The following is a 13,879-nucleotide window of genomic DNA, read 5'->3' as shown; positions in this document are numbered from 1 at the left end:
GGAAGAAGTAATTGGATGATTTTACACCCTTGACTTTAGCCTATCTCACGTAAGATTAAAAGGCATAGCATTTATTTATATTAAGTGTATCTAACTTGCAGGGCCATAACGAAGCTGACAGAGGCCGTGTCCTCGACCGACCAGGCTCCTGCGCCGTACTACCACCGCGGGTTCAACCACATGTTCGTGCTGTGGCGGTACTGGATGACGCACGAGGAGGACGTCTTCGCAGAACTGCTCACCAACAACACCGGCACCGCCTACTTCTACAAGGAGTTCCCTAAGAAGGTGAGGACGCTGTATAGCTAGAGATTGGATTAAAGATGTTCTAAAATTAATAGACTGCCTCGTTGGTCGGGTGATCGCAAGTGCGACTGACGGACAAGAGGTCTCGGGTTCGATTCCCGGGTCGGGCAAAATATTACTGAGCTTTTTTCGGTTTTTCAAAATTTTTTTCAGTTGTAGCACGGAGTCTGGATGTGCCCGGTATATGGAATAGGCTCACCCCCTATTACATGGGACTTATTACACAAATGGTGAAAAGTGGGTGTACATTGTATAGCCGTATTACGCAACGTAATGTGCACCTCTGCCTACTATATAAAAGGCGTGACGTTATTTATTTATTATTATTTTATGTTCTATAATTTTATTATCTGCCACGGCTTTATTGAGAGGTAATGTTGTGTTCGAAGATTAAAGTAGGGAAGAAATTTCGTACCCCGGACCAGTTAATTCAATTTGAAAACATAAAGAAGTTAAATAAACATTGACTCTACTCTGCATAACGTGGTTCACAAATACGCACGATGCGTCGCGTTTAATATTCGATAACAATTGCTAGCAATTGTTTTAAACAATCAGACGTATCACCTGTTGGTAAGCAATCGCCGCTGCCAATGGACTTCAAAGACCAGAGGCGTTACAAGTGCGTTGCCGGCCTTTTAGGGGTTGGAAAAGTGCCGGCGTAGGGCCACTGACACCCCGGGCGAAAATATTGTGGCGCCCACTTGAGGGAAGCAATATCAAGTGTTAGTAGTAGTTTTTAATGTTTTTGGCGCCACCCAGAATTTGTCGCCCTGGGCCATCGCCCCATCACGCCCCCCCCCTAACGCCGGCACTAGGTTGGAAATTTAGGTTGTGGGGAATCGGGGATTGGGAAGATTGGGAAGGGAGGAATTAGACCTCCGGTAACCTCACTCACGCTCTTTTTCTACAATAAGTACCCCATTGTCTCCCCTTCAATGTCACCTATACATTATGTTCCCACTACTCCAGTTGCTGGGCATGTCGGACTACACTCTGCCCGCCATACTGAAGTTGGCAGACGACCAGGTGCTGCCCCCTGTCAACAAACAGTGGGCCGAACAACTCACCAAGGAGTTGACGGATGATCTTATTGTAAGTACTAATCATTATTCTATTTAATATCTCATCTAAATTACGTTATTAAAATTGTTATATTTGCTATGACGTTCAAGAGTTCCTTCCCGGTTTATATGAAATAAATAATTTTGACTTTGACTTTGAAATAGTTAATTTATGTTGTGTTATTTTATTATAACTTTCGTGAGACATACTAAATTAATTATTATGTTATTGGCTTACTCACATATTTATTTGATGAGGAACTCGACTAGTTTCAAGCCATGCTAGAGGCTCATATTCACGAGCAGCATTCCGCGACAAACGACGCGGCGATTGTTTTTAATTAATTTTTTATTTGGTGATATTTTCACTCATTGATTGTGACATTATTATATTGAAAGTGAGTTTCCCTGCTAACCACACATATTTATTCCAACATCACAGAAGTTGCTGGGCGACGACGGAGTCCTCCTGTTCCCCAGCAGTCCGCAGGTGGCCCCCTACCACTACTCCCCCATCGTGCGGCCCTTCAACTTCGCTTACTGGGCCATCTTCAACGCACTGCGATTCCCTGCTGCACAGGTATCATCATTTTGCTTATTTTTTTAAATCTTACTACTAAGGGTTTTGAAGTTCTTAACAAATGACTAGGCATTCTGCACAGACGGGTTATAATCTGTCTGCTGGTTTTGCATTTAATGCGTCGACTTTTGGCCGCTATCTCACCTGATGGTAAGTGATGACGCGGCCTACGGCGGCTAAGTCTGCCCATAAGCAACCTATTCACTCGGGCTTTGAAGTTTATACCCATCAGGAAACACAGACTCCGGCAAGGAGTTCCACTCCCTAGCAGTTCGCACAAGGAAGCTTGAAGCGAAGCGCTTCGTACGAGTAACATTTTTCATTTAAGACCCCAAACTAACGGTTTTTAAAATCTTAACAAATTGCCTGATTGGATATTGATTTAACATTCAACAGTTTGTGATAATCCACCACTAGACTAGGCCTCATCTACACAAGAAGGGCTTACCATAAAATCGCGACAGGCGATGCAACGAGCGACTAAATCAAATGGAAATGTATGAAATAGAAATGTATGAAATCAGTAACGCAACACGCCGTACTAATGAGCGGCGGCGACAGCGACTTCTAGGTTCATTACCCACTGTAAAAGCCACTACTGAGAGTTCGAAACGAGCCTATCGCATCGCTCGTCGCACGTCGAGTCCTAGTGGGCCAGAACGAAGTCCTGAACGGGCCGTTACCTCTTACGACTCCCACGTGAAGAGTAGTGATGGTGACTTATTGTACTCCGCCGTCACGACATATTTCAACATTTTTCCAGTTTACAATTACATAAATAACTTACTTACTTACTTACTTTATTTATTATTTACACAAAACAATAATACAATAAAAATAACAAGTATCCACCAAAAAACCACGAAGGTTTAGAACAGTGCTATGGAATCTGTCTTAAATGTTATACTAAAGCTTATCATCATTTCCAGGTTCCTCTCGGCCTGAACAGTGACAAGCTGCCAGTGGGTATACAAGTGGTGGCGGCGCCCCGCCAGGAGGCGCTGTGCGCGGCCGTGGCGCAGCACCTTGGCGAAGCCCTGGGGGGCGTAGTCCCACCCTGCCAGATACTGCAGTAGACTTAGCATTTAAGCTTAATTTTATGCTGATGATAACAACGGTATATAAACTAGGTGCTTTTATTATGAACAAATTTTATTTGATAGTCCATCCGTGCTTTTAGTATAATACTCGGAATAACTTACATTTCAATATTTGAAAAGGCGTAGTTTTTACATGCGATAGTATGTTAAAACTGCTGCCACTATATAGCATATGATACGTATACTAAGCTCATTTTCCGTCAGACATAAATATACTCTATACTCTAATATAAGTGATAACTAAAACTTTAGATGAAACTAAGAAGTAAGTTTATGATCAAATTAATTTTACTTTGTTAATTTAATATTTATGATTTAACTATATACATAGTAAAATAAATTTTTATGGAAAGACCTTGAAAGTCTCAACTGTAAGTCGATTCTATCATTATGTACCTATTTATGATGAAAGTTATGCATTTATTTACCTGCTAATGTTTCGTATGGGTTCCCAAAGAATGTACTAGATTGTAGTCCAAGCTTATTAGCTTTGAATTTATTCCGTTACAAGGATGATTCAAGACATCTCACTGAATTGACTTTTGTCCATCGAATTTATGAAAATCTTAGCACTGTGAAGTCGATGTTAATGTTTAAGTACCTAAATTGTGATCGATGTCTTCCATTGTTAAAATAACTATAACTATAGCTAGTAAGCTTACTCGTCACTCACTTAAGTTACGAAATGGTTGTGGATGTACTAAGGTGTCGGTTCGATTCTCAACATGAGAGAAAATGTATATTTGTTAAAGAAAAATGTTGTTTATAAATTATATTTATTGATGTTATAAATTATTGCGTCGTTGGTCAATAGTGTCAGCGACTGTTGAACTCGAGTTCGGGTTCGATTACCTGCTCGAGCAATATTGAGTTCGAAATTTTCTGTCCATGTTATTTGCTCAATTTATAGGTTTGGTATAGTGTTGACTCTTATTATACGAGATACGTAATAACTATTGAAAATATTATAATTGAATATTGTGCATCTCTGCCTATACCTTCGTTGGGAGAAAAGCGTAATGTTATGATAATGGAATTATTTATTTCTTGGTAATATATTTGTTTCAATTTCTGTGATGTATTCGGTGTATTAAGTACATAGATGTTCGTGAATAAAAAATAATTATGTATTTGCTGAATGTAATCAAAATGATGAAATATACATACAATTTTTATTAAAAATTACTTGTTTTTTTTTCTTCTGTACCCACCAAAATTTCATTATTTTTTAGCTAGGATCTCTATATTTCGAGATATGTACTGCAAGATTTCATGTAGATAAGTACTAAGGACAATGTTCAGGCAGTCATAGGCTACATTTCCACCAGAGATGTGTAAAGATGCGTAGCGAGGGATGTTTGAAAAGAACCAATAAAATCATTTGAAACGGCTCAGCTAAGCAAGACTTGCGCATAGCAAGCAAGCGGGACGTACGAACAAAGACGTGACAAAAATAAAACTCAAATGTCCCATCTAGAATTTTCAGTTTTTTAATCAGTAGATCATTTTAAGTACCTTTGGACGTACCACGAAATTATCCAAACTAGATGGGACAGTCAACGTGTTAAGAAGGATGTGTTTCCTAGGTTAGGATAGGGAGTTTGTTGAAAGTACGCAAAATAGATATTGATAATTTGAAAAAGAAGATAGGTACTTTTATATCTAACTTTATATCTATGTTGCGATGAAAAAATGGAAGCAGAAGATACGCAGTTTATTATAGTTGGGCCATTACAAACGTGCGAAATGTCATAAATATTTTTTATCAGGTCTCTCGATCACACCTATGTAACTTGTGTGGGATAGTCCCATTATTTTCACGTGACAGTTCACATGTTTGTAATGGCTCAATTAAAGTTCAATAATTTTCATGCATCCTAGCACCAAACTAATGCGCACTTTTAGTACTCCACTACACATCATCGTAGGCACATTTTCATTGCACAGCTTTGTTTAACGTTGATAAGTCTGAATGGCCACCAACCCGCTTACTGCCAGGACGGCGAAGCGAAGATGTAGTGTGACTGAGGATGGAGCACACGGACTTAGAAAGTACCTATTTACTCTGACTTTGAAAAGACCCGGGTTGTATTTCTCAGGATAAATAGATATATAGATAGCTTTGTTGGAACCCCCATACATTTTCACAGCACAAGTAGATATCCTTGCACGACACTTCCATCGTACATCTCTGGTAGAAGCGCAGCCTTATGCTAACCTAACCTCGAAAATTATCAGCATTCGTCAAGATATCAACAGCAAATCTCCCTCAAATCCAGTTATGTTTTCGATTTACAAATTGGTCTGTTGTTCAATCCACAGAGACATTATTATTATTATGTTATAAAAGTACATCAACATCAACAGCCTGTAGTAGTGCACACTGCTGATCAATGGCCTCTTCTCTCACAGATGTTTGAACATTAGACACCAGCTGAGTAACTTTCTATAGAGCTGTATACATTTTGCTGGTAGTGGCGCCTGGTTGCGCCCCTATGGTGTCCATATGCCTTACAGTGGTGTACCTATAGAAGGGCTTGAAAATATCGACACTTTTAGGACCTCTAGTTTTTGTTGCAAGATTTAATTTAGATCAGGACTGAGACAAGACCAGTCTTATCCTAATGCTATCCTATGTACTGTCGAGATTGTGTTTTGTATTGTGTCTTATTTAATAAAGACTACTATTTTAGGATAGGTTATTTTCTGTTATTCTATAAATAAAAGTCGAATGATTAAGTCGAAATCTTTTTATTTGATTTTTAAATCTCAGAGAGAGTGGGCGTGCACGCCCCGCGTTTGTTCGCGGCCAGTCCGCCGCCGCGACCGCACGAGCCCGGCACCGACTGTACAGTCCGCCTGTACCGGCTGCGGCCTGTACAGTCCGCCCGTACCGGCCTATATCGCCCGCGCGAGCCGCCCGCACGAGTCCGCACATCGCCTACTCGCGTTACATAGTTCGCTAATGAGCAGCGCTACGTGAATGGTCGCAAGGATCGACGCCACACAAGATAGTCGGACACTAAGGTAACGTCTAGATAAGATATATCACTTAATGGAATGGAAGAGTCAGTCTGTCGCTCAGGCGGGCGGCGCGGTCTCGCAGCACAACAGTCGCGCCGCGCGCCCCAGCGCCGCCAGCAGGCGGGGGCGGGGGCGCGGGGGCGCGGGGGCGCGGCGCTCGGCGCCCCCAGCAGCTCGGACAGTCGGCGGCGCGGGGGCGCGGCGGGCGCAGGCGGCGGCGGGGCGCGGGCGCGGGGCGCGGGGCGCGCTCCTCAGCTCGGGAACTTGGCGTACAGGGCGTACTGCAGCTCGTAGCCCGAGAACCGGCAGTGCTGCGACTCCAGCGGGCAGTACGCGCCCAGCGCCGGGAACTTCTTCAGCGACCGGGCCGCGGACGCTCCCGGAGAGTCCTGCAAACGAATACGTTTCATTAAGTAACACTTCCTGCCACAGCTGTACAGAATCCTGATGAAATATACGAGTGTATACGTACCGGTGTAGCAAAGACGGTGAGCACGAACTTGGCCGGGCGGAAGGCCTGCAGCACGCGCGCGATGACCTCGTCGTACGAGGACACCGGCACGTTGGACTCGAACGACACGTACGAGCAGGACCGCTCCGGGGTTATGTGGATCGTCATGTAGCAGCCCTGCAAACAACACAACAGTTACGTGAGTTTGACAGTAATTTGTCTATTACCAACTAGGATGATATTGCCTTGGCAAACAGATATTATTTATGAATTGTTTAAGACACATATAGCTAAAGTTTCAAGTAAGTTTACTGTTCTTACAAATGTTATGATTTTTTTATTCTATGTTACAATACTGTAAGAGATATTTTCTAACACTTCATTAGAAATTTTCCACAATAATTTGCCTGAATATCTTTACCACTTTAATAACACTGGCTAGCTAGACATGGAAAAATCCAAACAGACTATCCTAACATAGTAATACAAATGAAATAATTGCATGGTGTTATATCCCTACATAGACAAGTTTATAGCATAAATATTCTATTTTTATAACATTATAACTATAGTTGATTGTTTATAATCATTCTATTTACGTCATGAATTAAATAGGTCAGGTATAATTGCAGTATTTATATACTAGACAACTTACTGATGGTAGATCCTTAGCTCCCTTTGATAGCATGGACAAATAAAATTGGTTACTTACAAACGTACGCAGACTAATTTAACGTGTCCAAGTTTTAAAATATTGTTCTTATCATAACTAAGTTTTAAGTTTAAGTAATAAATATGAACTTACATCTTTGGCTACTCCATTCATAGAGTATCCGCACGGATCGAAGAGGAAGTCGTCAATCACCATCCCTGGTATAATCTTGTCTATGCCAGACTCCTGTAAACAGTCAAAAATACACATAAATTAAATTGAAATGAAATAAGAAATGTATGGAATGCAACTGGATGCAGGTCGCTTCCTACTAGGCGATCTGGATATCGTTGGAGAAGGCCTATGGTTAGAAGTGGACGTCTTGTGACTAATATGATTATCGTAACAATGAAATTATTATAAGTATTACTTATCAAGCAAAATAAAAAGTTTTCTAAACTCATACACTTCTACTTTCGCTTGTATATGAAGCGACGACATCATAACATCACACTTAATATTATAAACGTGAAAGTTAATTTTTTTGATGTTTTTCGGTCAATTCAGCTGAAACTTCTAAACGGATTTTGAAGAAATTTTGTTTACAGACAGCTTGGGTGTTAGGATATCTTTTATCCCACAGGATCTTGAGCGAAGCCGCTGGCAGAAGCTAGTTTAGAATATTTTACTTACCCGTGTAGCAGCAGCGGCGTCAGCGGAGTACTGTCGTGTGAAGATGTCCATGACAGCAGGATCCAAGTCTGACATCAGGATCTCGATGGTCTGGTCCGGCTCCATCAGACCACCCTCGCTCGCGTCGCTGTGTTCCTTCTCCAGGGCATCCACTGTACCTGTGGAATAAAGAGAGTTGGGTTATAGATTACATACACACTTTTAATGGAACTTTTATCTCTTTAGATTCCTTCAGGGGTGCATAATGTTGACTAATTTCTACATTTGGACAATACACTAAACTAAAATAATGTGTACTATGTAATATTGCTATAATAAAAAGTACAGCGTACTGCTAAAGCGATGCCCGATCCAAAAAACTAGTAAAAGGTATGAAAGTCATATTTTTGTTCTTTACATTTAGGAAAAGAGAAATATCACTAAAATCTTCTCCCAACCTTTTGGGATCGGAAATAAATAATGTCTTAAAACTATACAATGATTAGTAAGTATGCACCCTCATTGATATTTGATACTGTGTATATGTATATTAATGCAACATATAAATAGATATAATATGTTAACGGTACATACGGGACAGAATCTAGGAGTAGCAATACAAATGAGGCGGCGCGCTCACCTGAAGATGATATAACCATGGCATTAATGGAGGCTGGCAATGATAGCTCATTGTAGTACCGGGCGATAAATATTGCACATCGGCTATTATAATGATTTTTATACAAAACCCCTTTCTTTTACAATATTTATTTGGTTACGGTCGATTTGCCTGTATTTATCGTCAGGTACTGTATGTATGGTCGAAATTAATAACCAACACTTTTGGATTGAGGCAATTTTTTATATTAGTTGTGAAGAGATATGATTTTTTGTGAAAATCTGAAGTCGGTTATTATTTTCGGCCGGTAATACCTTCATTCTTCTAATTCTAATACTCTTTAAATGTTGATTAATGATTTTTCTTAGAATTTTGTTGGAATTTTCCTTGAATTTCGTCCTTGTACTTGGATTGCGGTCACTAGTCATAAGCAGACTACTGCTAATGCATAATGTTGGGAGAAAAATGTAAAGCTAAAGTTTAACTACGATGCAAGAACAAAGAGGAGATGCCATAATGTGATTGTGCACTGTGACACAAAAATGATATTATAAGTAAAAAAACTGTAGATAGGTTATAAGCGCTCAGAAAGTAGTACATTAAAATGTGAACAATTGGCAACGTTTTTGTAGTATGGACAGCTAGATAAAAAATAGGGAGGGGCGTGATTTGTAACGGCTCTTGCTCCCTTTATTTTAAAGAGATATCCAATTATGGCATGTCATCTCCTCTTTATATTTGCTTCATGAGTTTAACTTGTTCTAAAAGGAAAATAAGGTATTACCTAAAGATAATATATCATTTTGTAATAAAAGTAACTAACTATTGTAAATGAAACATGCAGTTTTACACCACCTAGTATTTCCTTAAAATGCCTTGCTTTCTTGCAAGTACACTGGGCTTATGTGCTTTAATTTTTTATTCAGAGTTTTAATATAAGATTTGAGTTAGTTACCTTCGAGAGGGAGCAATGTGTAGAGGTACCAGCAATCCTTCTCCGGGCCCATGATGTAGGCGCGTCCATCTCCGAAGAATGAGTCCAGAAGTTTCACCTGGAACAATACAAATCAATTGTTACTGCTAATGTTAGAGAATACTTTATACGAGCTTGTTTAATCGAGGGTTATAATAAATCATGGCTCCATGGCTTTGAGGGTTAAGACTCAGTATCTTGGTGTGCCACGAAAGTGCGCTTTAAGGTAACATGTAAGGCTTTAAAACAAAAAGGATGTTGATGATGTGACTTTGTCCATATCTGTATTACACGCTACGCCACTTCTAAAACAACAAAGTCTACGTCGACATGTATTACATATACACATTTAAATGTATTTGTACACTAAGTACCTATGTCTTACTTTGTCCCTACAAAGCCCATCAAGATAAGAACTTACTCCCAAAACCGGCCAACAATGTAACAACACAAATGTAAGTGTTACAATGTATAATTGGTATAATGGGCACGGTAAGCGGAGTCAGTAAGTCAGTACACAGCAACGCGAGACGGATGTGAGATGGTAACACGAGCGCATGTACCAACTGCCGCCGTTTCCTGCTAACGTAACAAACGTACCATGTCACAACAACACTCTCTCGGTACAGAAGACTTTCCACTGTCTTGCAGCTTGAGATACATTTGCTAAGATCAAACACGAGCAGAACCTTTGGCCAGAATCAAAGCCTGGATCTCTTAATCCTTTTGATGATTGATACTTAATGGCTGCGCTTCTTACTTCCATTAATAGTGTTGAAATGCTCCAAAGATTCTAAGACAATTTTGAATCCAATTCAATCAAACCTTTTCCGTGCCTATGGGAAGAGGCCTTAGCTCAGCAGTGGGCACTTATAGGCTGATGATTTGAGTAAGTAGTCAACTCGGACCACATGCCTACGGCCCATTTGGGACGAGTTGGGGAAATTAAAAATAAATTAAATTTTTAGTGGTCAACTCGTCCCACTTTTTTTTTGTATGGATCTTTAAACTTTATCAATGTTTGGTACAGTTAGTAACACAAGATTAAAAAAAAATGTATTGTTTTGTTTCTTTACTTTCGTTTTATTTATAGATTATTTCATATTACAACATCCTTACGAAGTAAGAACCTCTTTTTTTAGTGTCGGTTAAATAATTTATTAGCTCAATTTATTTTAGCAATCGCACAAATTCATGTGTTATCCAAAATTATTAAGAATAGTAAACATGTGTGGCTTAAACAATGGTCATGGCGGTCACTTATGAAGTAAATGATAACATAGATAGAATGAAGTTCCTAGAAAATCTTTTGTTTTCAACAAAGTAATAGAACTTTATTATTTCCACACTAACCCTTTTGCTACTGACTGTACCTTATCTCATTGTGGTAGTGAAGTGGGACGAGTTGACCACTAAAAATATTATTTTATTTTATTTTCCCCAACTCGTCCCAAATGGGCCGTAGGCATGTGGTCCGAGTTGACTACTTACTCGATGATTTGAATCAATCAATGATTGTTTCTTAACGAATTAAGCGTAGTTGATATTCTTCGAAGAAAACTAAGTTACTTAGTTAAACTAAGTTTCAGATTTTGAGTTTAAATGGAGTACTGGATTTTAATTTCTAGATGTAACATAGCTCAAGAAATCTGACTCTATTACATGCAAACTCCTGAAACGAGTAAACAAAACTTGTAGCCCATAAAAACAATATTTCCACGACCATTACGCGTGTCAAAGACACTCCTAAGATAGTACCTAATCAAGGGTCTATAGATCAGACCACCTTCCTTCTAGAAGTAAGACGTAACACCTACGTCATAAGATTAGAATTCGGTTGGCCTTTACTCACAGTTCAAGTCACAATCGTTGACTAAGAACGGAATAAGTTACCCTTATCTTTGCAGTTGTAATCGGATGGGGGTCAAAGTACGTGTGTGATTATTATTATTTTAATTTTTCTAATCAGGTGGAATATTCTGGAACGTTAGTAAACACTGGCACATGGTGTCGTGTGTTTTTTATTTACTGTTTTTTTCCTGGTCGAATTACTTGGTAGTGTGATTCATTTTTAAGTTGGATTGTTGGAGGTTTTATCAGCTTGTTGGCAGTAGAAAATGTTAGTTAAGACAACTATTGTTAGGTTTTATGATAAGGCATTAAATTAGTCCTAAATTTGATTGAAATTTACTGCAATTAAATAGTTTCTTATTTCGTTAATCGTTCCTTTTGAGGATTAACACACATGATTTTATAGTCGTTCGAACTTTATAAATGATTTTATTCTGTTTGGTTTGCCTTTGCTTGAAATACTATTTCATTGTTATTTAAATTTTACCCGATTCCTGTTAAATGCTGACTAGCTTTTAGACAATAATATATGTTTCATGTCATCAAATTTCCCATTACGCACATTGTTTTTCCTTGCTTTATTGCGGACTGCGGTTAAACTAAGTTTTAAGAAGTTTGTACGCTAAGCTATTATATTGAAACGCTAGAATAATGATCAAGCTAGAATCATAAATGTTATAGGCATATTTTACCTTTTAAAAACAGCCTATAACTAATTTTAAATGTAACTACATAAAATATTTACAACGTGTAAAAACATTCAATTTATGAATGACATTATTTTTTCCAATTATACCTACGGGTAACGAATCCCATGTAATCTTATCACAAAGTTTAACAAACTGGGAAATTTTGCGCACATTTCCAAGTACATACCTACATTCATCAATACAGTAGAACTCCAATTATCCGAACTCCGACTATCCGAATCGCCGATTATCCGAATCACAAAAATTGTCCAAAAAAAGTCTAAGTGCGCTATTATTCTCTCCCCGCGAAGCCAGTGTTTGCGCGTCAAGTCTTGAGTTGACTTGTCTTAACTTGCCGTTGTGCCTACACTGACTTCCCCCCTCAATTTAATTCAATAAAAAAATAGTGCAATATCAAAACGTAGCTTTTATTCTCTTCAATGGCAAGTTTTTTTAAAAAATCCGATTATCCGAATATTTGATTATCCGAATGGGTCCCAGTCCCCATTAATTCGGATAATTGGAGTTCTACTGTAATATGAACTGTGGTATAGGGATGTTTTGACAATGTAATTATTATTAATTGCCAGTGATATGATATGATAAGTGAGATGATTCAATATAAGTTCAGTTTAATTATCTGTAACCTTAGTTATGACATCACAGACACGGGTTGACGCTTACTTTATCAATTGCAGGAATTTAGCTACGTGCGCTTTTGGTTTTTCGTAATTATTGTGAAATTGTTGCCAAGTAATGAATCACTTGTATTAATCTTTTATTGAAGAGATTTTTTTTTTATATAGAAACTTTGCCTTCTCTAGGATTTTCTCATATAACTCAGAAAAGTCACATTGGTACTTGCTGTTGGTAGGTTTCTAACAAGCACCCTTATACATGAGAAGCGGGAAAATAATTTAAAAAACAAACCTACAATCAAATAAAATAAACATGGCTTACTAGGTATCACTGATTTATCAGTGTGTACTGAGTACTGGGAAAGTGATATTGTTTGTAACTACTGGTAAACACTGCGAGGTTCACTGTGTCTGTCAGTCAGCCGTTCGTATCGTCACATCGTAGGTACTGATAATATTAATTGACGTGTTCTGTCCATTGACTCATGATAGGTCTGGCTAGCACAAAATTGCAGTAATAATGACAGTTGAATATTGTTTTTTTTATTTGTATGTAGTTTTGATTAGTTAAAGTTAAAATTGTTAATAAAAATAATATAATAATAAATCCAATTAAGTCCTTAAATGTGAAAAATGGATGAAATGGAATTTTATCATAATTTCAACAACATAGATCGATCCATAGATTGATTTTCGTCTAGGTAATGCCCGTGGCTTCGCTCGCTTGGATTACGGACTTTCTGACTAACCGACGAAATAAAATATTTTGTCGAAAATAAAAACCACACAGATAAAATATTGCTTTGGTGTATGTAACTATCGTATGATGTATATTCGTATACATGACACCCGAATTTTATTTATTAGTCTAGATTAGGATCTTTTATAAATTTTAACCGTAGAAAGATTAAAATGTAACCAAAATTAAACTAGAAGAATTTGAGTTGTGGACACCAAAAAGTTCCATATGACAAGATAGATATACAAAACGAAAAACCCTTTCAGCCGACCGGAGATTTACCAATTTCCCTACCCTCCGACCAACAGACATTTCCCCCTACCCCTTTTTCGATATATTTAACGACCTTTCGACTAAAACAAGTCAAGAACCCATTTTAAAATCAATAACACGTTTAAAATAACCAAAAGGTTTTTAAAATTAACCCAGCCTGAGAGGTTTTGGGACCCAAACTATATGGTTGATTAGCTTTTTAAAGCGCAAAAGGTGAGTTTGTTTATTGGTGTAAATGTGGAGGTGTG

The 13,879-nt window shown here is 38.3% G+C and overlaps 2 protein-coding genes across 8 annotated transcripts in view; one reads left to right on the top strand and one right to left on the bottom strand.

The window, feature by feature from the left end:
• Nucleotides 1-4,232, top strand: part of LOC118271758 (fatty-acid amide hydrolase 2-like) — a 33,760-nt gene extending 29,528 nt beyond the window's left edge. For 2 of the 7 annotated variants that reach the window (XM_050693892.1, XM_050693891.1), the window contains exons 9-12: nt 102-288; nt 1,279-1,401; nt 1,813-1,950; nt 2,880-3,191. In XM_050693892.1, the coding sequence (XP_050549849.1) occupies nt 102-288; nt 1,279-1,401; nt 1,813-1,950; nt 2,880-3,026 (595 nt within the window). In that variant the 3' untranslated portion in view covers nt 3,027-3,191. Of the gene's footprint in view, nt 1-101; nt 289-1,278; nt 1,402-1,812; nt 1,951-2,879 lie in introns of all 7 variants that reach the window. The other 5 variants (XM_050693894.1, XM_050693893.1, XM_050693896.1 and 2 more) reach the window with 5 other exon arrangements.
• Nucleotides 4,233-5,785: 1,553 nt separating this feature from the next.
• LOC118271757 (S-adenosylmethionine decarboxylase proenzyme) overlaps nt 5,786-13,879 on the bottom strand; it is a 33,407-nt gene continuing 25,313 nt past the window's right edge. Inside the window, exons 4-8 of the mRNA XM_035587947.2 lie at nt 9,424-9,520; nt 7,871-8,028; nt 7,331-7,423; nt 6,547-6,702; nt 5,786-6,463 (exon numbers count right to left, since the gene is read on the bottom strand). Of these exons, the coding sequence (XP_035443840.1) occupies nt 6,326-6,463; nt 6,547-6,702; nt 7,331-7,423; nt 7,871-8,028; nt 9,424-9,520 (642 nt within the window). The 3' untranslated portion in view covers nt 5,786-6,325. The remainder of the gene's footprint in view (nt 6,464-6,546; nt 6,703-7,330; nt 7,424-7,870; nt 8,029-9,423; nt 9,521-13,879) is intronic.

Source organism: Spodoptera frugiperda, chromosome 5, assembly GCF_023101765.2.
Source record: "Spodoptera frugiperda isolate SF20-4 chromosome 5, AGI-APGP_CSIRO_Sfru_2.0, whole genome shotgun sequence".
In the NCBI taxonomy this organism is placed as follows: domain Eukaryota; kingdom Metazoa; phylum Arthropoda; class Insecta; order Lepidoptera; family Noctuidae; genus Spodoptera; species Spodoptera frugiperda.
This window is presented reverse-complemented; position numbering and strand designations above follow the sequence as displayed.